Consider the following 22,634-nt stretch of genomic DNA (forward strand, 5'->3'; position numbering starts at 1 on the left):
ATGCAGGAATCTTTCTGCTGTGAATGAATTAGATCCCATTTGTGGGAACAGATGGATCCCCATATTTTAATCTGTTATGTTTAATCTCATGCTTGTGAGATTTACAAGGTACCTCAGAGCTCTAGAGGAAAGCAAGATCTTATTTTCCAAATTATCTACATAGAATGGATAAAGTTTGAGGTGTCTTAGTATACGATGCTACAAAGGTTTCTAAGACTTTTGGTTGGTTTGCTTATAAATTCTATATTTTAATAAGCATTTTCCTATGCATGTTCCATTTTCTCTTTATTTCACTAATTCAAATGCAGTTGAATTTTAGGGATGATATGTGGTGACTAAAGATTTTTCTCAGTCTTACAGACATTTATTCATTTCAGGTTATTTCCTCACAGGTAAACTGTAAACCATTACAAACAGCACTAAATTGCAGTCCCTTTCAAACAAGAAATATGCCAGGAGAACCAGTAAAAGGTGTTATCTGTGATTTTCACCAGTCAGAGGGAGATTAAAACTAGCCCCATGGGGTAGTGACAATAGTACATTCTGTAAAACCTGCCTACAAAGCTCAGAAATCACTTAGGAAATCAACAATTTTACATTTGAAGTAATGCAGAAACACTCTTTGTCACTAGAGCACCTGATCTGGTGGACTAGGCTCTAAAATCAGCCAGACTGGGGGTTGTTCTGGAAAGCATAATGTAGATTGGAATGTATATTTAGATAAACTGCTGCAAATTTGTGCTGGCAAACAACATATATCATCAATGAGGATTTAGTGCCTGGTTAAACCTGCAGGCTGACACTTGAGACATACTGAGGGAGGTTCTTATGGGGATGTTGGATTGAAAGGTGACTGTTCTGTCTGCAAGACAAACCCAACACACGGCGGAAATGTAGAGCCTGAATTGTTTTAAAACAAAAAAGCATTCTTCCCTCGGTGTTGAAGAGGAGAGTTAGAGTTATGTACTTTCAAACAAAGTCTATAACAGAGTTAGGAATTACTTGAAGGGAAAAAAGCCCTGGTTTTCAGTCCTGAATAAGTTGCCTGAGGTTCATCTGAGCAAGCTGTTTGTTATAGGTGTCTGCCATTAGAATAATTTTCAGCAGCAGAATTCCATTTGCTCAGTGTTCATATTGCTGTTTTAAAGGCATCTAACTCCCCTTGCTGCCACATGAGTTTCAGTGGGGATAGCTGGTCATTTTGTGGTTTAACAATGGTATTTCTAAGTTTCTCCTTTCATGCATCCCTCAATCTTTTATTCCTTGGTGTACTTCTGAAAGGATGATTCTGGATTCATGGACTTCAGGTGGATCATGTTGCCTTTTATCTCACTGTGCTGTGTCTACCACTAGCATGGTCTGTGGCCAGCCTCCCTGAATATTGAACAATTATATGAACAAATTGCATATCAATTATGTGAATAATTGTGCCAGTGCTACATGAGTTTCTAGATGGGGATTCTGTGATTTAATCCTCCTCTCTGCAATAGATGCATGTTTCCTGAACACGTCAGCTGGCACGTGGAAAGCTTGCCCAAGTGCTTCTAAGTAATCATCCATACAAATTTGAAGTCTACATTTACATTTGAAAAAATACAGTCCTGAAATGCTGTAGTATTTTGCATGCTATCAGTGTTTGTTTTCTTCTGCGTTTATTTCAAAGGCTATATTTTTTTTATATATCTGTCATTCAGCACAAAAAGATCAGAAGATCAAGTGGATCAAATGTTCTGCTGGTTCTTTTTGTATCTAATATTTACTTCTCCTCACCAGGTGATTTGTATATTGGAGGAGTGGCCAAAGAAATGTTTAAATCCTTGCCCAAGCTGGTGCATGCAAAGGAGGGCTTCCAAGGCTGCCTTGCATCAGTTGACTTGAACGGACGGCTCCCTGATCTCATCTCAGATGCTCTCTTCTGCAATGGGCAAATAGAAAGAGGATGTGAAGGTATTAAATATGCTGATTTTGTTGTTTTTTGGGTTTTTTATACATACATATATATATCATAGTGAAAGTACTGTGCCAATCCTGCAGGGCTTTTTTGATGTTTGCACTCCATATATCAAGAGACTATATTTTACCTGCTTCTAATTGATCTTGCTTCACCCCTTCTTACATAAAGGCTGTGTTTTTTAGTATTATGGAGACAGGCATATGCCTGCCCTAAAGCACAGAGATTAATCTGAGAATATGAGTTAACTTCAGAATGTTAAATGTGGGTTCCTTACTTCCCAGTAGCAAAGATTTTTTTGTTTTGTTTACTACTGATGTATTTTAATTAATGATAACAACAGTAACAATTAGCTTCAGTGAAGTTCTTTATATCTTCATAACACTCAGGCATTATTTAATGCTGAGACATTAGCTAAGTAATTCCAATTTTAAAGCAGACATTTTGAGTTGGTTAATTCAAGGCTAATTTATGAAAATTTTTAATACCAATCTTCTATCTTCTGTATTTTTGCTCACCCCTTAAATTAGTATTGATATGAACCTTTCTATCTGAAATCAGTAACAGACAAATATGTTTTATCTCAAAATATTATGTCCATATTGACTCATCCGGTATATCATGAAATTTAAGTGAGGACAGAATTAGAAGAAATGTATTTCTAATTCAGGAATGTCAATCTCTAGCTATTTTTCCAGCTGTCATTTGATCCCACATTATTTTTACGATGGTTTATGGAATAATTTGAATACATTTTCTGTCCCTGCATATCTAATTTATTCACATAATTCTGGATTTTGTGTTTATGTTCAATTTTATATGTTCTCCCTTCTCTCAAGTGCCATTCTTCTCTGGACAGAAAAATGTGTAAATGACATTATAAAATTTATTTTGAGTTGGAATCTTAATGATTTTGATATCAAGTTTGTTAAGTATGGAAATTGACATTGTAAAAATCCAAGGAGAGCTGGGGGGTTCCTCAAGTTTTAGGAGATAAAGCTTCCTGGTGGATAAAGTCTGTGTCCTCTTTTGTTGTGCCTGAAGTGCATTTGGATAAGTGGAACATTTTTGTTCTTTACCTGCTACTTTAAGTTAGAAATATAAGTTCTATTGTTGTTATATAGAAACAGACACTAAAGCTACAGAAAAATAGAAGATGGGAATTTTGCATGTCTTTCAGGAGTGCAAAAATATGTATTAGTTTGGCACTGAGTTTAGAAAATTAGATTCTGCTTTCAGAATGGTTTTAGCAATTCCATCCCTGCACCATCCCTCCAGAGAGTCAAAGTATGTCTTAATTCCATTATGCATTTCATAGCTTCTTTTGAAATTATGTAATTTCCAAAATGAATTTTCTGTACTTCAAAGAAATATTGCCACAGGGCTGGTGTGTGAGTTCACCTTTTAAGCCACTGGCACAACTCAGCTATAGGTGGATTTAGTAAAGTTACCCACAATTTAATAAAGGCCATAAAGCTATTGTCCTTTTTGGTGGAGAGTGAGTTTTTCCAGCACCAAAATCACCTGACACAAGAAACTGGTCAAACCAGATGTGCTGCCTGGCTCCCAGAGAGCTTCCTCCTCAAAAGTCTTCTGCCTGCAAAAGGAAATATTTAACAGCATGGAATGAAATATGCCCTTCCAACCTTTCTGCTTAACCTTGCAAGTTCTCTCTTCCATCTCACTTGTTTACTTCAAGTCCTCATGTCTGACCCATCTGTCAGTCTTTTGTTTGCAGACCATTGATTCAGATTTCCAAAAGAGCATTCTGCCACCTAAAAGATTATTTAGGTCACTTGTGAATTCAGGGGCCCTCCTAGAAAACCCTTGCCTGCCTCAAGCTGCTCCTGCCTCTGCTGCTGTGTCCAGCCAGGACTTCTCCATCCTTACAGAGCTGAGAGTTCTCCATCCTTACAGAGCTGAGAGTTCTGCACCAATCTCACCCTGCCATGGGATGTGTAAGCCCTGGAAGTCCCCTGAGACATCAAGTCCAAAGAGCTCAGGACACAGCAGCAGAAGTAATTTCAGAAGTGTCAGTTACCACCCCTCTCAATCCCAAAGACAGATGGTATATGCCCAGTGTTAAGACATCAGATTCTGCAAAATCTGTCCTGAGAAGTGAGGCACTTGGATTTGTTGTTTTTCAGATTTATGGGATTGAATTCCCCAACTTTCAGATACACATCAGGGAAAAAAAAAACAACAACAACCTTTTTTCTTTCTTCTGTCAAACTGTCAAACTCCATAATGTACTTCTAATTAATTTTATCTGTTAGATTTTGTACTTAAAATATTTATTTTTCTCAATAATTTGATGGTCATAAGTGCATCATTAAACATTTTGCGCAAGGTCACTCATGGGATTGCTGTGGCGTGTTGGAAGGTTTGCCTTTTGAAGCTTCAACCACAGGCAGAGAGATATCTCTATCATTGAACATGAAACATAATTTACACTTGGCAGAATCCACCTTCTTGACAAATTTTCAATGACTAGAACAGATAGAAGCTAACAGCTAGAAAGATAAATATGCTAACTAGCTCTTTGAATTGTTAATGGCAAACCCCAAAGCCAGGCTGTGTCAACACAGTTTTCCTCCAGTCAAATCAATTGTACTTCCTTTTCCCACTTAAAATATGATACAACCATAATTTTTATATAGTTATAAGAAAAATGCACAGTGTGTATACGTGCATATAAAATGCAATTTGTGTATTATACGAACTACATGAAAAAAATCACAGTATTAACGTACATGAAGATTCTTGGTGGTGAGATAAGAAATTTGTTTTAATAATAGATTGTAAAACATCTGTGTGTCAGTTTATAATGCTTATTGTGATATATATTGCATGCAAGCCCTCACAGAGGACAAATCTAAGGAGATCCCAAACTCAGTCAATTAAAACAGCTGCAGTGAAGACTGAATAAATTAGAATATTTTAAAAATTTAATATGAAAAAAGAAAAAGTGCTAGAGAAAGGGTGTGTTGCAGTATTTTTACTGACTACCTTAATACTTCAATAAATAAATATATATATATATATAGGAAAATATGAACTTGTTAGTGTAAATAGCATAATATTTACCACCATTATACAGTTTTCTTCAGTTCTTTGGGGAAAAATAATCATATTTTTGCTAAAAGAAATGCTTATATGCATCCTAGTCTTGATGGCAATTTTAGAATAATGACTCATATAGATAAGGCAAGAGCGCTAAGGATCAATTTGATAATAATAAAAAAAAACCCTCACTTTTTATTGTATCTATATTTTTTTCTAAATATGTATTTTCACATGCATTTCCAAATGTGCCTACAGGGTCCTGCAGTTTATGTACTTTCAAGTCCTTGTGACTTCTGCTCTACTTTTGCAAAGATGAGGAAATTCAACATTGCATAACTAAAGTGTAAATAAATCCATGAATATATAACATTTAAACACCTACAGATATTTTCACTTCAGCTTTGTAAAGTTTCCGAGTAGCAGAATCTGGTGAGAAAAAATTGTGTCTTGTCAGCTATGGGATTCTGTCATTATAATCCTCTGCTCAAGAAAGGGTGATGTAATGCCCAAATGTTTAAACTTCTGGGCTCAGAATTCCAAAGAAAGAGAAATCACTATCTAATGTCTGCCTGCTGCAGTCAGCTATAGATGAGGGTGGTATTATTTTTTTATCATCATCATTATTATTATTACTATTATAATTATTAATTTTATTATTAATAATAGTATTTTTGTTATTATTGTTAATTTTATTATCCTAAAGGGATAAAATAGAAGAAGTAATAATTTTGCCAAGACAGGGATGCAGTGTACCCTGCCCCTCCTCTCAGTGACTTTGATGACTGTTCAGGCCCTGCTTCAGAGATTGAGCTGTGCCTCATTTAAAGGAAGAGGCCATGGAGATGACTTAAATCATATTGATATGGATTTTTTAAAAATACCAGACAATCAAAAGAAAATCCCACACTGAGATATTTGAAGGTCTAATGGGAAAGAAGCGTTACAAGGATTTCTCTCTGGGGTGTGATTTTTAATTTATTTATGTGATCTTTGGACCAGCTTTGCCCCTTTATCATCAATGACTGGCTGTGGGAATTTCAGACAGATATTGATGTGCCTCCCCCAAAACAATTTGGGACAATTTTATGATCCCAGAACCAAATCTTTCCTTGTAGTGTGAAATGTGTGTGAGAGCTCATAGTAAACTGTGGTTCACATTCTGTATTTCAGTCTTCATTCACCAGCCACAGAGAGAGGCCTAGAAAAAGGCAGACCACAGAGGATGATGGTGCTAATTATTCTTGAATTCACTATATCTGAACATGACAAAGGGCTAGTCAGGATTCAACCATGCATTTACTCTGTTAATGCATTCATAGCTATCCAAGGAAGAAAAAAACTCCACACTTTTAATTTTCCTCCATTACATGTCATCAGCTCAATTAACCATTATATTTCTAGTAAAATACTGGCAAATTACTGCTTTCTTATTTTGGCTTGCCTGAAGATTTATGGCTATTAGCATTAATTTGTTTGCATTATATGGCATTTCTTTCTCTCTTTAACAGCAGCATGCACTTTATTCTGAATGGTTTTTTTTCTGTGTTTGCTGCCATTTCAATATTGCTTACTAACATTTACTATATTTTGCTTTTTTTTATTTTGCTGACAAAGTTGCATTGATGAAAGCTGATTTGCAAGGTAGATAGCCCTGTGTGTATTAAACAAGACTGAAACCCCCAATGCACGGTTGGATTTCTGCAATAAATGCTCTGTAGATTTCAGAACTAAAGTGTGCTATTTCATTGCTGATTTTGCCTTTCACACCTCTAAAAGAATGGGCTAAATGAACCTTCATTTTCCAGCATTGCTTGCATAAAGGCTTTCAGTCTTGAATATGTTTGTATAGTGATTGCTTTAGTGCTTTGATCATTCCTTTTCAAAATTTCTTTATATTTCAGTAGTCTATTTATGATTCTCTAGAAATAGAGTAGCTTTGTTTTTTCATGTGTATGTCGCATTTTGGCATGCCAGTTCATTAGTAGTCTGATTTTCTGCATTTCCCCTTTTAGAAGGAATCTGCATGGGATTCCCAAAGCATGTGGATCAGTTCTTGTCAACATTCCAGCCAAAGAATCCCAAACTGCTCTGAATTTCAGACCTCAATCATTTATAATAATTTGTGGGATTAAAATAATTGTAATAGTGTAGCTTCCTTTTATTATTTCTTAAAACTTGTTTCATTTTTATATTTCATTATCCAGTCTTTCATATCCCAGAGTTTTGATTCCTGTGGCATCTGGCTTTGCTGTTTGAAATGTATTTACAGGAAGAAATAATGAAGTTTTTAGACAATGTTTAGCCAGTTAATGGTCTGACACGAGATTAACAAATAACTGACAACAAAGTTAACATTCCCACTGTACCTGGAATAATTCTGCTTCTGTTTTGTGCAATCTTATGTGTTTGACATAGTGATCTTACAACTAAAGCAAACCCCTCCCCCCTTTTAATGTTACATGCTGCTCCAAAACCAGTGAGTTTATGTGCGTTTGACTTGGTAACTCTTTGCTTATTTGATCTGAGATGTTGGCAGCTACTCAATGTGACCCACTGGGAAGTGCCTTTCCTTGGGAGACGAAGTGCAAGTCCTTTTCTGTGTGTTCTCACTAGGACCCAGCACAACGTGCCAAGAGGATTCCTGTGCAAACCAGGGCGTGTGCCTTCAGCAGTGGGATGGGTTCAGCTGTGACTGCAGCATGACCTCCTTTAGTGGACCATTGTGCAATGACCGTAAGTACATGGAAAAATGTCCCTCTGAAAACCTGAGACTACATTTGAAGCAAATGCCTAAAGCTTTATGTCGTTTTAATATTAGATATTTAACTGGACGGGTAGACCCTGTGAAAATCTGTAAGGCTTATGGTAAGAACAAAAAATATACTTTATAAATTTTGGACAATGTGCAGCATCAAACACGGGCAGAACTTGGTTTTGTTGCACTTGATTCCAAGTCTAACATACTGATGGTTACCTGTTTAAAGCAGCCCCTTTCCTGCATAAATATTTCAAATGGATTTCTCTTTTCCTGATTGAAAACACATTTTACATTTTGTTATCTTAATGTAGCACTATCACAAGGGCTATAATTACTGTGAAACAGTTGAGAAGGCTTATTATCTCCCTTTGTGGATTTCTTTAGGTGACACACTAAATATGCCAATAATAAAAGCATGCTGAGTATTTTAGTTCTTTTAGATTTCATCTGAATAACACGCAGCAACCATCTGGTCTTCCAGGAAAAGCTTAAATGTGTCAAAAAATAAGGGTCCTGATTCACCAGCTTCATAATGTAGTTTTATTCCAACCTAACCTTATTGATCTAAATAGATTTATGCAGGAGTGATGGTGGAATAATAATGGAGAGCTATAATGATGAAAGTAAGCTGCTGACTTTTGGTATTAATTTATCACATTTGTAACATCCAATTGCACATTTTTATACGCATAAGAAGATGGAATTTCTTTAAGGTATTTTTATTTCTACTTGTATACTTTTATCTGAAAAAAATGGCTGATAATAGAAAATGTTGTATAACTGCCCAGTCAAGTGTTCTGGATTTTTCTGTCGTGTTCTGGTTTTCCACTCTACAGCAAGGCATGCCATCTTGGACAAACCCAAAACCAGCAGAATATTTATAATCTGAAAAGCTTTTGGCTCAAATTGTGTTTATCACAGGGCTAGGAAATTAACTGTATGCAACAGCTAATAATTTATTCCCATGAAAGTTCCGTAGTTTGAAAATTAGGGAAAGGATGAAAGGCCTAATTCTGTTTCTCTGCAGTTGCTCTTGTGGTAGAAATGAAATGTGATATTGGAAAACTTTCAATGATTTGAGCAAAGGTTTGGGTTTACTTTATGTATATGAGTTTGCACTTCCCAGCAATGTACATGATTAGTCATATTGCTAAACATACATTTTTAAAGTTTCATCCCTCCTACCTACTACAAGAGAAAAATGTTTCTGTTTTGCTTTTAAATTGTTATTTCTGTTTTGTGATCTTTTGAGTTGTTTCAGAAGAAACTAAAACCTGTGAATAGAAAGTTGCAGATATAACATCTAACAAAGGAAAAACTCAGTTTATAACTTTTAGTAGTAAATGTTGTGTGGACCTGGAATATTCTATGAATTATTTCTTCAAGTGACAGGTAATGCATAAATGTGGCAAATTATGAGCTTATTTAAGAAAAATATTTACCTGTGAATGCTCATTTATATAGTAACATCATGGACTACATTGCACACAATTCAAATATTTCACAATACGTCCTGTCTGATGACGGTAAGGGAGTCCTTTTAGAAGCTCGTTGCTAAAAATACTTACTTTGTTCCCAGAAAAAATCTTTTTAACCGTTTTTTTTAATCACAAGCACGAAATATAAATTTATCCTCAATACTGATGTTTTGGAATAGAATGCAGAGTCTAGCAAATATAATGCACTTGGTTTCTGCTTTATCTTGGCTCCTTAGATTAGTTCAGATACCAAAAAAAATCTGCAAAGCCCATCTAACCAGAGAGAATTTTTGAAGTGGTAAATGTGCCAGAAAGGAGGAAAAATGATGTTGTCAGTGTCATTTGCATGCTCTGAGCCTGCTCTCTGATGTGTTTGGGAAGAGCATATTGGGAAGACAAATGATGAAATGTTACTACAGCTTTTGAAAAGTGGCCCAGGCTGCACGCCACAGACTAAACTTCATGGCACTGAAATAAGACAAATTTTCTTCATGTGAGGAAACCTTCCAGTGACAGGTCTGGAATAGCAGCTGCTTGTTGCTGAAAATGCATCCCCTTCAGGAAGGATGTAGGCACCTTCCTGAGCATCTTTCCATTGCAGATTGTGCGTGGAGAAACACTGGTTGACAGAAAATCAAATTTAACCCAGTGCTGCTACTCAGGCAGGCCATTGGCTCACTTTACACAGGAATATACTGTTTTATATAAAATGGAATGCTTAAGATGTCAAAATCTCATACACTGAGATATTTTTTTTAGTCTCAAACCCCAGCCAATTGACCACTTAAAAATAAGTGTCAGTGGTAATAAGAGAAACAGAAATACTTAGTCCCTTACCCAAGGTGAAGATATCTCTATTAAAACAGTTAGAAAGTCTGCCATTCTTGCCAAAATGCTGGACAGATGAAGGAGGAGGGAACAAAACAGTAGTCAGAGAAGAGGGAGTGGGTGTTTCAGATGGGTGGGTGTTTCACTCTCAGCCAGGATTTAACCCATCACACCTCACCTCTGTTTTGCTCCACGAGTTCTTAGGGGACATATCTAAGCAGAAATTTAAGTGATAAAGTTTCCAAGGTGGGAGGAAAAAAAAAAAACCCCTCTGTGCAGATCAGAGTCAAAAAAAAAAAATACTGTCACTGAGCACCACTAAGAAAAATCTGTTTTCTTTGCCTCACATACATCAATTATTTCATAACATTGATGGATCCCCACTGAGCCTTCTCTTCTCCTGGCTGAGCAGCCCCTGCTTCCTCAGCCTCTCTTCACAGGAGAGAACACTTGATGGCCTTTGTGGCCCTTTGCTGGGTAAACATAGGTTAATTCCTGTGTTCTCATGTTGTTCTTGCCCTGGGGAGCCCAGCATGTGGGGCCAGTGCTCCAGATGCATCTCAGCAGTGCTGAGTAGACTGGAAAGATCACATTGCTCAACCTTTCTACAGCATTTTGCCACCATCTCTCACATCTCTCCACGATTCTGCAATATTTTAGCACCAGCAACAGTGTTGGGCTGTTTTTGCCACAAGAGCACATTGCTGACCCACGTGCAACTTGTTGACTATCAGGATGCCCAGATCCCTCTCTGCCAAGCTGCCTTCCAGCTGGTCAAACCCTAGCTTGCCCTGATGTGAGGGTTTATTCCTCCCCAGGTGCAGGATTTGGCATTTTTAGGAGGTTCTTGTCAGTGCATTTCTCCAGCTTGTCAGCATCCCTCTGAATGGCAACACAGGCATCTGGTTGATCAACCACTCCTCCCAGCTTCCTATCATCTGCAATTTGCATAAATGTGCACAAATTACCTTGCTGCATTTGAGCTGATGCTTTCAATGCATTTCCCATAGTAACCCCAGAGCATGAAGATCTGACATGCACTGCTCCTGGGCTTTACAGTGCAAATGTTTCACTTGTATCATTCTCATCTTAAATTTCAAAACAGGAGGTGTGGAGGAAATAATAAAAGAAATGGTTTTGTGGAAAGTAACATAATACATTTCACTGTGCAAGATATTTCTTTAATTTTTGTGATAAGAGCTAATTATGACTTCTGTGCCGTTCAGTGTATTATTGGAGGTGAATGTGTGGAAATTAAAATGAAGTTGTTGGGTTTTTTTAAAGTTCTCTCATAACACCATGTGAGGCAGATTTTTTTTCTTTCCTAGTCCAAGAGTGTTCTCTGTGTGTCTGCTAGGGATGGAGGAGAAATTTAGGTAATGCACCCCTTCAGAAAAAGAACTGGGTCAGTTAAGTGCAAGGCTATAATTTTAAAAGTGTAGTCAGGAACAGCAACTAAAAAAATTGCAAATCTCTGTAGTCCAGTGAGTATGAAGTACCTGTATACCTTAACCCTTCATGGTGGCAGAGGTTGGCAGAGGTGGGAACTTTCAGTGTGCTGCAATGTCCTGTCTGCTGGAAGATAAACATGGCAGGGCAAGATGCTATCGAGTTAATTTTTTTCCTTTGACATGGCATGACACTTAGAGATTTGGGGCACCAATGCTCTTTAGGTGTGATAGACAGGAGTGTTACACTGATTAATGTAAAGCTTGCGGTAGTGGTTTTTCCTACATGTGGTATCATAAAGAGACTGTACTAAAAGGACAGTTAGTGGCTGTTTTTACAAATGGATGCACATCCAGTGGGGAAATACATCATAAACATAGTAACCATATCTAACAGCAGGTTATGTAGTGAAAAATATCCTCCCAGGGAAGTCATCTTTTCTTTATTTTTTTTTTTTTAATATGAATAGGGTTGAAAATTACTCTGGCACAGAAAAACAAATCTATAAGAGATTATCTGCTTACTATAAGTTTGCATTGGTTTTTATTCGGGCAGTCTTTCAGTACAGCCATATTAGTGAACGTAATGGCGTGTTTGTGGAAACAAATACTGCTATTATGGCATAGAAAATAGCAGACATAATAACATTGTCATATTGCATTAGTACAGAAGTGTTCTGTGCCAAATTACAGGGCAGCTTCAACACTGTCTGTTACCTTAAAGGAATAATGTATTGCTGTGGTACTCGTGATAACTAACACTGTGTCAGCACTCGTACTGAAATCCACTTCTGAAGGGTTAGTGCTTCACTCTGCAGTCTCTTCTGGCTAGGAATTCAACATTCTCAGCCATTGTAAGTATAAAACTTCTTTTAAAAGTTCTTTTATTTTATTTTCACTCTTTATCAAGAAAAATATCAAAAGCCCTAATTTAAATGGAGAACTCTGTCAGTATTATAAACATGGCCTCACAAAAACGTTTGATTTTTTTTAATATTTGTTTTATTACAGATATACCTTTCAGCTAAGACTTTACCTGTCTTTGCCAGATTAAACTCCAAGTGTGTCTTGGCTTTTGTAATCCCCTTTTCTGCATTGGGGGCTGAAACATGTATGTTTACAGAGAAACAAATCCTAATTATTTCACATTGAACACACTGAATGGTGGATATCCCTGCCTGTTGCTGAGGATATTAGAAACAAGACACTATAAAAATACATTAGTTTAAGTTTATGAGAGAATTCAATATTAGAGAATTTAACATTATAACAATTTGAGAAAGAACTGAATTCTCTCTTCAATGTAGTGTTTGAAGAGTGTGTTAAGTAATACTGAGGTACAATTTGAACCACAAAACTTCTAAATATTGGATCAGCGTTCAGCATTAAATGAGTGGCCTTATACACACCAGCCACCTTCACTGAAGAGCTCAGACCAAAACAAGCACATTCTCACACTAAATGAGACAGGAGCCTTATGCTTTGGGAATATGAAATTGGTGAGTATATAATAGCCCAGATGCAAGGCAGGTAATGAGAGTATTTATTATTTTCTCTTGTATTCGCCACTGAATTTTTACAATCTTCTGAGCTCCTGTACAGTGTTGAGAATTTGGTAGTCATTTGCCACTCACAATGTCTTCCTTCTCCTGGTCTGCAAACCAGGATGATACTCACTTTGTATTACCAGTCTACTATGACACAAAGGATGGATTTAAATCATTGTGCTGCATATATTTCCTTCTCATTTTTTAATAGATTTAACTGGTATGGATAGTGCATCTTTTGGACCTTTTGACACCTAGAATGTAAGATCTATCTTAATGCTACTTTTGCCAGCAGGATACATACAAAATAAAGAAGCTTGATTAGCCCAGTGGCCAAAAGCTGAACTAACGGTAATGCCCACTCTCAGTAGTACTTTCCAAAATAATATTACATATTCCTGGCTAAGGCTTTGTAGCTCCTAGCTACCAATAAACATATAACCTGCTATTAAGGAAAGGGATAGAAAATTCCTCAAGTGTACTTTAAAACACATTTGATTTTCATCTCCAGTAGCTGAGAATGGAAAAGATTTGTCCCTGATAACATACCAGTCTAAATACTTCTTACGATTATTTTGCCACTGAGACCCACTTTACACATGAGAAATAAATATAGCTGTGCACAAAATTACAGTGCAGGGCAAGATGGTGGAATGAACTAATTGAAGAAATCTCAATTTGCTCAGCTTATCTTTTCTGATATCTCACTACAGTGAACATCTGGAATTTCTGATGACAAATATGAGTGGCCTAATTTGTATGAAGTTCAAAGGAAGAAGAACTTTACACACATCTTGAAAATGCAGAGAAGTTGAGGTGTTTAGGAGAATTAGAAAAGCTGTAAAAAGTGCAAGGAAAATGTTTCCTGTGGCTTCAACCAAGATTACTTATTTTTTGTTGTTTTTTCTTAGAAACCTAATCAGGATAGATTTCACCTTGAGCTGTTAGGGTCCTGTAATATTATATGGCAACACATGGTGCTTCAGGAAGAGCTATAGAGATTGATGCACAGATGACAACATTTTTTCAAGCCTTTATCATCCCAACTCTGTTAGTTGCTTTTTTCTCCACTCTTTTATGTGGGTCTTGCAGTATGTAAATTTGGAAGTATGTAAATTTTAGCTTTTTACTAAGATATACCAGTCTATTAATTATGTAAGTGAACAGGCGTGGTTTTCTTGACAGTTTGAAAACAAGTTTAAGAATTTTTTTCTTGTTTAAATTCAAATTCTGGAGTGGTCAGTTAGATGAGCTATCCATTCCTAAAATACTTCGGAAATTTCCATTTTCTTAAATCCATTGCAAGCTATACCTTTAAAAAATGAAAATAATAGCAATTTGTTTGGCAGTCACTGTAGAAACTCTTTTATGCAAGAATATTTCTAGCAAAGAGTAGCAAGTAAAGTATTAAGTGGGATACTTGATTCAAAAAAAGCCCAAAAAGAACTTTCAAGATAGCCAAAATACATTGGTATAGTTGCGCTTGTAACTCAGACATAAGCAATTATACAACATTTCTGGCCTACTCACAGATTTTTTTTTTATTTCACAATATTAAAAATGGAACATAGTCTCAGAAAATTGCAAGCTTCTTTCTGCCTCTGGAGGAATCCAGGGAGTAATTAAATTTGATTTTGGTATGTCAATAATACCTTTCACTTATTAATGGCATAATAATTTTGTAAATCAAATCCTAGAAGCGTTTCCAGTGTCATAAAGGTGAAAATGATTAAGGGTTAATTAAATATATTCTCATGGAACTAAAATTGTTCTGTTGGGTATCGTTAGATTCCTTTCTCTAGAAGTTTCAATTATTACAATTTAATGGCATATTATGTACAGTTCAGACCTGAAATTTGTGTAGCCAAAAGCTCTTCACAATAATAAGCATACTGGTAGAGTGCAGTCATTATTCCTTCTCACAGATTTCTCTGAACATCCTAACAATATCACATATTAAAATCAATTTTATGTACCTGGTTGTTTTCCGAGCTAGATTAATCATTATACACAGCACAGCTGGAAGAGAAGTTTTAGCTCTGGAATGATGTCAGTCGTTCATCTCCAACAAACCCCCCAAAAAAAGGCAATGAGTAAGTGCTACTTTTTTAATAGATGACAGCTGCAAGGGTCACAGATGGTAAGAAAGAGGATGAAAACGTTTCCCAAGCAGAGCCTTCTATAACCCATAGCATGAAAATAGCTCAAAGTGTGTATGGAGAGCTTGGTAATGAATGTCTATTTAATGTGTAAGGTATTTAAGCACAATGGCACAATGGTGCTTCAGAAAGATAAAATTATTCAGTTTTTCTGAAGTCTCTACAACAGGACTGGGGTTGCTAAGGCAACCTGTTCTTCCTCAGCATGTGCTCTGGCTTGACAGCTGCATAGGTGGGTTACATTCAAAGCAACTCCACACATATGAGGCATTCCTGTGCTCATTGCAGAATGAGATTTTGTCAGTCTCTTGACACAGGCTTCTCTGTGCTCATTTTAGCCAGATCCTGCAGAAGATTTAGGCAAAGAAAACCTTTCTGTTAAAAGCAGAATAAAGAAAATGCCCTGATTCTGATCTAGGTAAATTGAGGGGTTGCAGGGTCCAAATTAAAGGCACAGGAAAGGATGCATTATACAGACTTTTTTTCAGCTTTTATGATTTTGTTCCCGTGCTGCAGAAGAGACATTGCACCTGTTTTGGCCACTTTAGGCCTGCCACTCCTCTTGAGCAGCAGTCAATCTAAATGAAATATCCATATTTTTCTCAACACATACATCTCTAAGGGTGCTTATTCTCTCAATGTCACCTGCAATGTGTAGGATCCCTCAATATTTGATTTGAACTGAGCCTTATGAATCTTGTGTATTGATGTTGTGTTTGGAATTCTTCGTAGCCATTTTCTGACCAGGTATTCTAGGGTATTATGAAAGAAGGTAACAGAGTCAATAACAACACCATGAAAAAAAAATTCTGAGGGGAGCAATGCTCCTAAGACTGAAGGAATCTGATGAGGTTTTTAGTGTCTGGTTGCTTGATGAAGGCAACTGCAAAATGAAGTCCCAGCCTGGGGAAAACCGCTCTGTATTAAAAGCAGTCAATACCCAGGCTGGGTACTGGCAAGCTGGAACTGTAGAAAAGAGGGCAAAGAACAGCTGAAGTGAAGCTGTTTGGTGCCCACAAACCCAATTAAAAGTTTGTGTTAAGGATGCATGTCAATTTTGTGCTAATTCTCAAGGAATGATCACGCTGCTAAGCTTTATGTTATCACTCTCCTTTAATGAAGCCACACTTTGAATTAAAAGCAGACATATTCAGAAGCACATCATTTCACTGTAAACATCCACACACTAAAAGACACTTAAAATGTATGATATGCAATATTCAATGTCAAAGTGCATTAATATTTACAGATACCATTTGCAAATCATCTCAAACTTGAAGTCTGCCTTACCATGTAAGGGAGTCCTCACTACAGAATGTTTTGATGTCTTAAAATTCGCTCTCTTTCAAATACTGTGAATCTTAAGAAAACTTCTAATCAGGTCAGTGGTCTGATATTTAGACAGGACAGACGCTTTCTAGCAGCAAACTGAAATTCAGTTACAATTTGAGTCTCAAATCACCAGCTGAATGACTTGATTCTAATATGTGGAAATCCAAAGTCATAAAGAGTGTCATGGAATTTTCCCTCTCCTTCAAGTGTTAAACCCAGTCTTGAAACTAAACCCAGAAATATTGAAATTACTTGAAATTCTTTCTATTCTCCTTTTTTTCCTTCCTCTTTATTCTATCTTCTGGTTCACCAAAACACGTTAGCTTGGCCTTAAGTTGATTGCGGTCATGAATTTTCCTCTGACCCAGTAGCAAGTGTGGTTCCTCAGCTATATTTTGATTTAGTGCTGAGCTCCAGTCTTTCCTCTTTCATTCAGTCTTGTCTTTTTTCCCTGCTAAAAGGATGGGGACACATTTTAATAGGTTTCCTTTTGTAAACCCTGGGGGGAAGTCTTCAGAGGAGGAAATATTCAAGATGATAGTATCTCTGTAATTGAAAGCACTACCAGGAATAAATGAAAAATGTTTCCAAATTAGCTGGACCAATAGTGGCATGTCAGATAAAGTTCAGATACTTTCAGAACGGAGTAGATTGAATTTCTGTACAACTGAGGCCCGAACAGCTTTTAAAATCATAATTTGGGGGACATGTTACAGAGCAAACATAATCCTATTTCCCCCTGAAATTCTACCCCAAAGCTTTTCTCTTTCTTGCCTCTATTTGCTACCAAACTGTAATAGTAGTGATATTTAATTTGAACTACTTAAAGCAGCTTTACTGGGATGACAAGCAACTTCAAAGAAAGCTTGTGTGACTCCAACAAATGCAGAGGGCCAAGAGATGGTATTTTCTCTGAAGATTAACCTTTTCCTGTGTGTGATACTGTACACCAGACAACAGAGAAAAGCTGATTCATAAACCTATAACAAAAATGCAGTGTATAGTAGTTTCAGATACGTAGAAAAGATATTTCTTTTGGCTGTTTCTGCAGTGCATAATTTTTTAACTGGTTCATCAGAAGATAAATAAACTGTCTGAGGAGTTGCTTCAAGTTGTTTCTTAGCCCAATTTTCTAGGAAGAATGAAGTCACGGTTAAGGTTGTGTTGTAAAAAATATTATTGTATTTACATAATTTGGAAAATTTCAGTTTTGAAATCAAAATTGATGGGTCTTTACATTTAGAGCAGCAACATCATCTTAAGCAGAAATATTAAATTCCCCTAGCTCCCTTATATTGTAACCCTACATAGAAGCTCTCTAAGACTAAGAATTCTGTTCCTTTTTTTTTTTTTTCCAGTTTCCATAATGTTTTTGTTCCATGTACCTTCCAAAATGAGGGTGTTGGTGGATGTGTGATGGCAAAGATATTTTTAAGTCACATCGTGTAATTCAGCCTCACCAGCACAACTGTGGTGGCTTGAGGGGGGACAAGTTTGGAGCAAATTTCAGACCTAGAAACTTCTTAGGCCAGCTCTGAATCCTAAGACAAGCTTCTTGGGGAGCTATATCTTCAGCTTGATATGCCAGAAGTATTTAGTATGGAGAGGGCATGCTGGGAACAGAGGTTAATATTGCTCAGTTTGTGCCATGCAAAGATATTGATGTGTAAATATTGGTGGAGTTGTGTGTTAAACGGCTTTTAAAACTGGAAAGCTTAAGCAAGAAGGAGTAAGAATGTGGAAGGCTGTAGGGAATCATAGCCTGGCATATAGGTGTTGGCAGTTGTACAGCCTTAGCTGATAAACTTTGGGCAATTCTAGGTAGTTTGAAGCAAAGTTCTAAGTGATCTCAAGTAGTAAGGGTATAAAGCCTTCCAATTTTTATGAATAATAGAAAGTATGGGGAAAGAACTCCATAGGATAACTCTACACAAGCCCTTGTTCATGCTTAGGTTTATTTATACTGAAATATGGACCACTGAGAAGCACCTATACATTAGTAAATACTATTCCCTCATGTGACTATTCCAAAATTAATTCTAATATGTATGTTTATGGGAGTAAAAATGTGAACACTTACAGAATTATAAAAGTGGTCTCATATGAAGACAAGGGCTTCTAGATTAATCTACTCTCAGAGATAATTAAAATTATTCTTTCATACCATTGTTAAGTGATTCTGAATAAATCTTTTTTTCATCACTCTATTAGAATATAGCTGTTTGGTTTGGTTTGGTTTGGTTTGGGGTTTTTTGTGCCTTTTTTTTTTTAAATAAAATGGGAGGGACCCAGTAGCCATGGCCCAATAACAACATTTAGAAAAAAATCTATTACTTCTGACTTAAGATGTCTTCCTAATGTGAAATTCTTATCTGAGTTTCTGGGGTTGTTGACAGTGTGAACAATTTGTCTATTTCCTTTTTCTTCCTTCAGGATGAAAAAGCAATAGATCCAAAGGTGAGGTTTAATACCAGTTGCACATTGCACGTGTTCAGTTGTGTGAAAATCCAGGCATTTCATTAGATTGACTTGTTTGGCTGGGAAGAGGCTTCATCTCTGTGGGCAAGCCAGATTGATAAAAGGAGTAACACACAGCCCAGAGGTCCCTGGAGACCTTTAGGACTTAAGCTTCATCTGCTTTTTAATCCTAACATCCTTTATTATTCCGTGGATTGTGTGGTTTGGCTCCTGGAGCTGGCGGGTGGCAGCGATCCCACGGTTGTGTCTTGGCTGTGTGTGCACAAGGCACAAAGGAAAGCCATGTAATCCACTGCATACTGCCTGTGCTTTTAGTACCCCAAACCCCATCCTAAAATCCTACATCTCTTTAAGTTTTATATTTTAGTTGTATATATTTTAACCTTTGAAGAAAGTAACATAAAATAATAATTAGGCTTCATACACCACTCTGCCACCAAGAGCAACAAAAATGTCTAATGATCATGAAGAATAAATGGTCCTGTCCAGGCTGCCTCTTTTTTCTTTTTTACCACAGCTTAGATATTTAATATATGTAAATTATTTAACCTACACTTGTCCTTAAAATATGATTGTGTCATCATTTATGTTCACTTTAAATCAGCTTTTAAAAGGAAAATATTTGAAGATTTGCAATGACATTTATTTCTACTGCCATCTGTGCTCCAAAACTTCTATTTATTAGTATATTTATTCCATTTAGATATAATGTGATTTATCTCTTCCCTCATCTTAGTAAACATTTCGGTTGTAATTCTGTAGTTATTTATGACTGGACTTGAGGCTGTTTTCAAGCACTTTAAGACCTTTATTATTTTTTCCTCTTGGAGTGGCATAAAAAGGCCTTAAGTCAAAATCCAGTATATCTCAAAAAAGCCAGAGTAATTACCTTAAGAAGATAGAATGCAATAGCACTGGCAGAACAGGAAATGTCCCCTCTGCCCCTGGCCCCCAGGACAGCAAAGCAGTTCAAGGACAGTGTGGACTCAAAAAGGAGATTAAAAGTTTTTTTCTGGCTTTGGCTTTGTTAACCTGGGTCATTACTGGGATTCTCAGGTATGCTCCTGCTCAGCACCCACGGTGGCTCTTCTGCCTGCACAGGCAGGATGAGTGTGAGACTCATTCCTGTAGGACATGAGTGGGACAGAAATAAAAAAATTCTTCATCTGATCTATTTTTGTGTTGGATACAGAAAGTGATATCCAGCAGATTGAAGAGCGTGACTTTTAAAGGAAAATGTGTCAGACGTGTAGAGGATATGTGAGCATTAACATAACAATGAACACTTTTGTCCACTCCAAACTAGCAGCAGTAATTCATGCTTCTTGGAGAAAAGCATCAAGTGTATAATGATATTTGAGATCTGAGTTCATTAGTGATAGATACATTTGAAAATGGTGATAATAACAAAATATTTATTCATCTGCAATGCCTATTTTTATGTGCACTTTTCCCCAGAAGGTTTTAGAGCATCCCAAATGGATTTGTTTCTGTAGCATGATGTCTGTTCATATTAATGTTTGGGAGAGAGATCAATGAATTTATTTATGAGAACATATTTATCAATTCTGCAGATGGCAAAATAACCAAGCAATGATATTGTGGCTATCATGATTAAACATCATCTCTGAAAACTCTTTCAGTGCTGATATTTGCCCTGTGTTTATGCTGAGCTTAGTCAGTTGTAAAGATCAGATTGGAAGCAACTTCTTTGCTGATTTTAAAAGGAGGAAATAATTTTTCCTACTTATCTGAGTGTCAGTTTGCCATGAGCAAGCTAAAATGCTCCAGAATGGAGACTGGAAAATATTGCCAATTGTAACTCAAATGTCATGCTATGATATCAATATTCCTGGCATGGATATGTATATATTTTTTTTATTATTATTCACATTTTTAACACATGAAGTTGATGTTCCATTGTGTGTGTTTAAATTGGGAGAGATTAATTTGGTGATCAATCAGATGTAGTAAAAAAGTCCTCCTGATATTACATTGTCTTCATTTTTATCTTTTCTCAAATATTTCCAAATCTCCTTTTCCTGCTATCATCCTTCAGTAACTTTGTTTAGGGGCTAAATACCACCACGATGGAATTTTTGGATAAAACTGTGTTAAATTCATTGGAAGCAAGATGGATTTCTAAGAGGCAGCTATCTTTGTAGACAGCCACAAGTTCTATCTCTGCCTAATGAGACCCAGGCCCTCGTGGCTCTGAAGTGCTCAGTTTCCTGTGCTGAATGTGCAGAGCCTGTGGCTGGCTGGGGATCTGCTGTGTAGCTGTACGAGCCATGCTGTGGCATGGGGCCATTATTAAATTTACTGTACGCTCCTGTGGTTCCTGGCAGCGCAGCCTCGTCTGCTGAGATGCCATTGAAATCAGCTCCTCAGGCAAAACATCCATTAAACTTTCTTCTTGAAAGGAAAAAGAAAAATCTTCTGCTAATTTGCTGCAATTTATGTTTGCTTTGTGATTCTGCAGCCAAGCCTGTCAATGAAACTGTGCTAATCATCAGGAAGCTGGTGCCTGTATGCATTCAGACATCCTACAACTACCACTCCTCAACTAAAACAATATTCCACAAGGCTTTGGTTTCATTTTTCTAGCATGGTTACAGCCTTATGGCATATGATTTTGCAATTTTTTTTTTTTTTTTTTTGCACCTTAAAAATCCTTGAGTGTTTTGTTTGTTGAAATAACTGTGTTTAGAGTACTGTACTTTTTCCTTTTATATAGTGGAGTTTAATGATAGAAAATGGGTGCCTCACAGATAAAATTATGTACTCCTGCTATTGTGTCCTGTCTCTAAGGCTTAAGCCCTGTAATCTTTTAAAAATTGATCATTCGTTGCTTATCTTCCATAACGTTACTGTTGACTAAAAATTTGGAAAACTCTTAAATTATAAGGAAAAAAAAAATAATTGGAGATGGTGGGTAGCACTTTGTGGGAAAACCATTAGAAATAGAGAGTGGGTAGGAAAAGCATTTCTTATAAAAGGGTTCGAGATTCCAGAAATCTAAGATGAAAAAGGAACAATTTAACTGTGTTAACATACTAGATCTATTTTTTTTTTTTTTTTGCTTGGTTTGGGGTTTTTTTGTTTGTTTGTTTTTTGGAGACATATAGAGGTCTGTGGACCCTCTGTGAACCCAATCATCTCATGCAAAAAGCTAAGGCTCAATTCAGATTTTGAGTAAGCCATTTCCATTCCATTGGGCTCTTCTTCATGCTTGAAATCTGTGGTCATGTTTCTCACCTGAGAAGCTTAATACGACAAAATTAATCCAAAACTAATCTAATTTCTATTCTGGAGAAAGTGAACAACTCAAGAGAGTAGTGCTTTCTATTGATATTTTAGGATTAGTTTGAAAATAGGAAAATCTCCACCTCAGTCTTGCAGGAATGTGTTTCTGTCGGTCACATGCAGCAGTTTGTTCAAACAGACAGAATTTTCAGGTGATTTGATTGCTCAAATTCATGTCAGTGTCTAGGATTTGATCTGGTGTTTGAGACTGCAGCAAGGTGTGCTATCATGTGTCTGTAAATTTGTGTAACCCATATGAGTTTGTGTTACTCATACCCTGCTC

At 36.6% G+C, this 22,634-nt stretch overlaps 1 protein-coding gene across 2 annotated transcripts in view; it reads left to right on the forward strand.

Annotated features, from left to right (window-relative positions):
* The window catches only part of NRXN1 (neurexin 1), a 671,624-nt gene that overhangs the window by 327,426 nt on the left and 321,564 nt on the right, over window positions 1–22,634 (forward strand). For both annotated transcript variants that reach the window (XM_005426207.1, XM_031061247.1), the window contains 2 exons: window positions 1,774–1,947; window positions 7,631–7,750. In XM_005426207.1, coding sequence (XP_005426264.1) covers window positions 1,774–1,947; window positions 7,631–7,750 — 294 coding nt within the window. The remainder of the gene's footprint in view (window positions 1–1,773; window positions 1,948–7,630; window positions 7,751–22,634) is intronic.

This window comes from Geospiza fortis, unplaced genomic scaffold (genome assembly GCF_000277835.1).
Source record: "Geospiza fortis unplaced genomic scaffold, GeoFor_1.0 scaffold271, whole genome shotgun sequence".
NCBI classification, from domain to species: Eukaryota; Metazoa; Chordata; class Aves; order Passeriformes; family Thraupidae; genus Geospiza; species Geospiza fortis.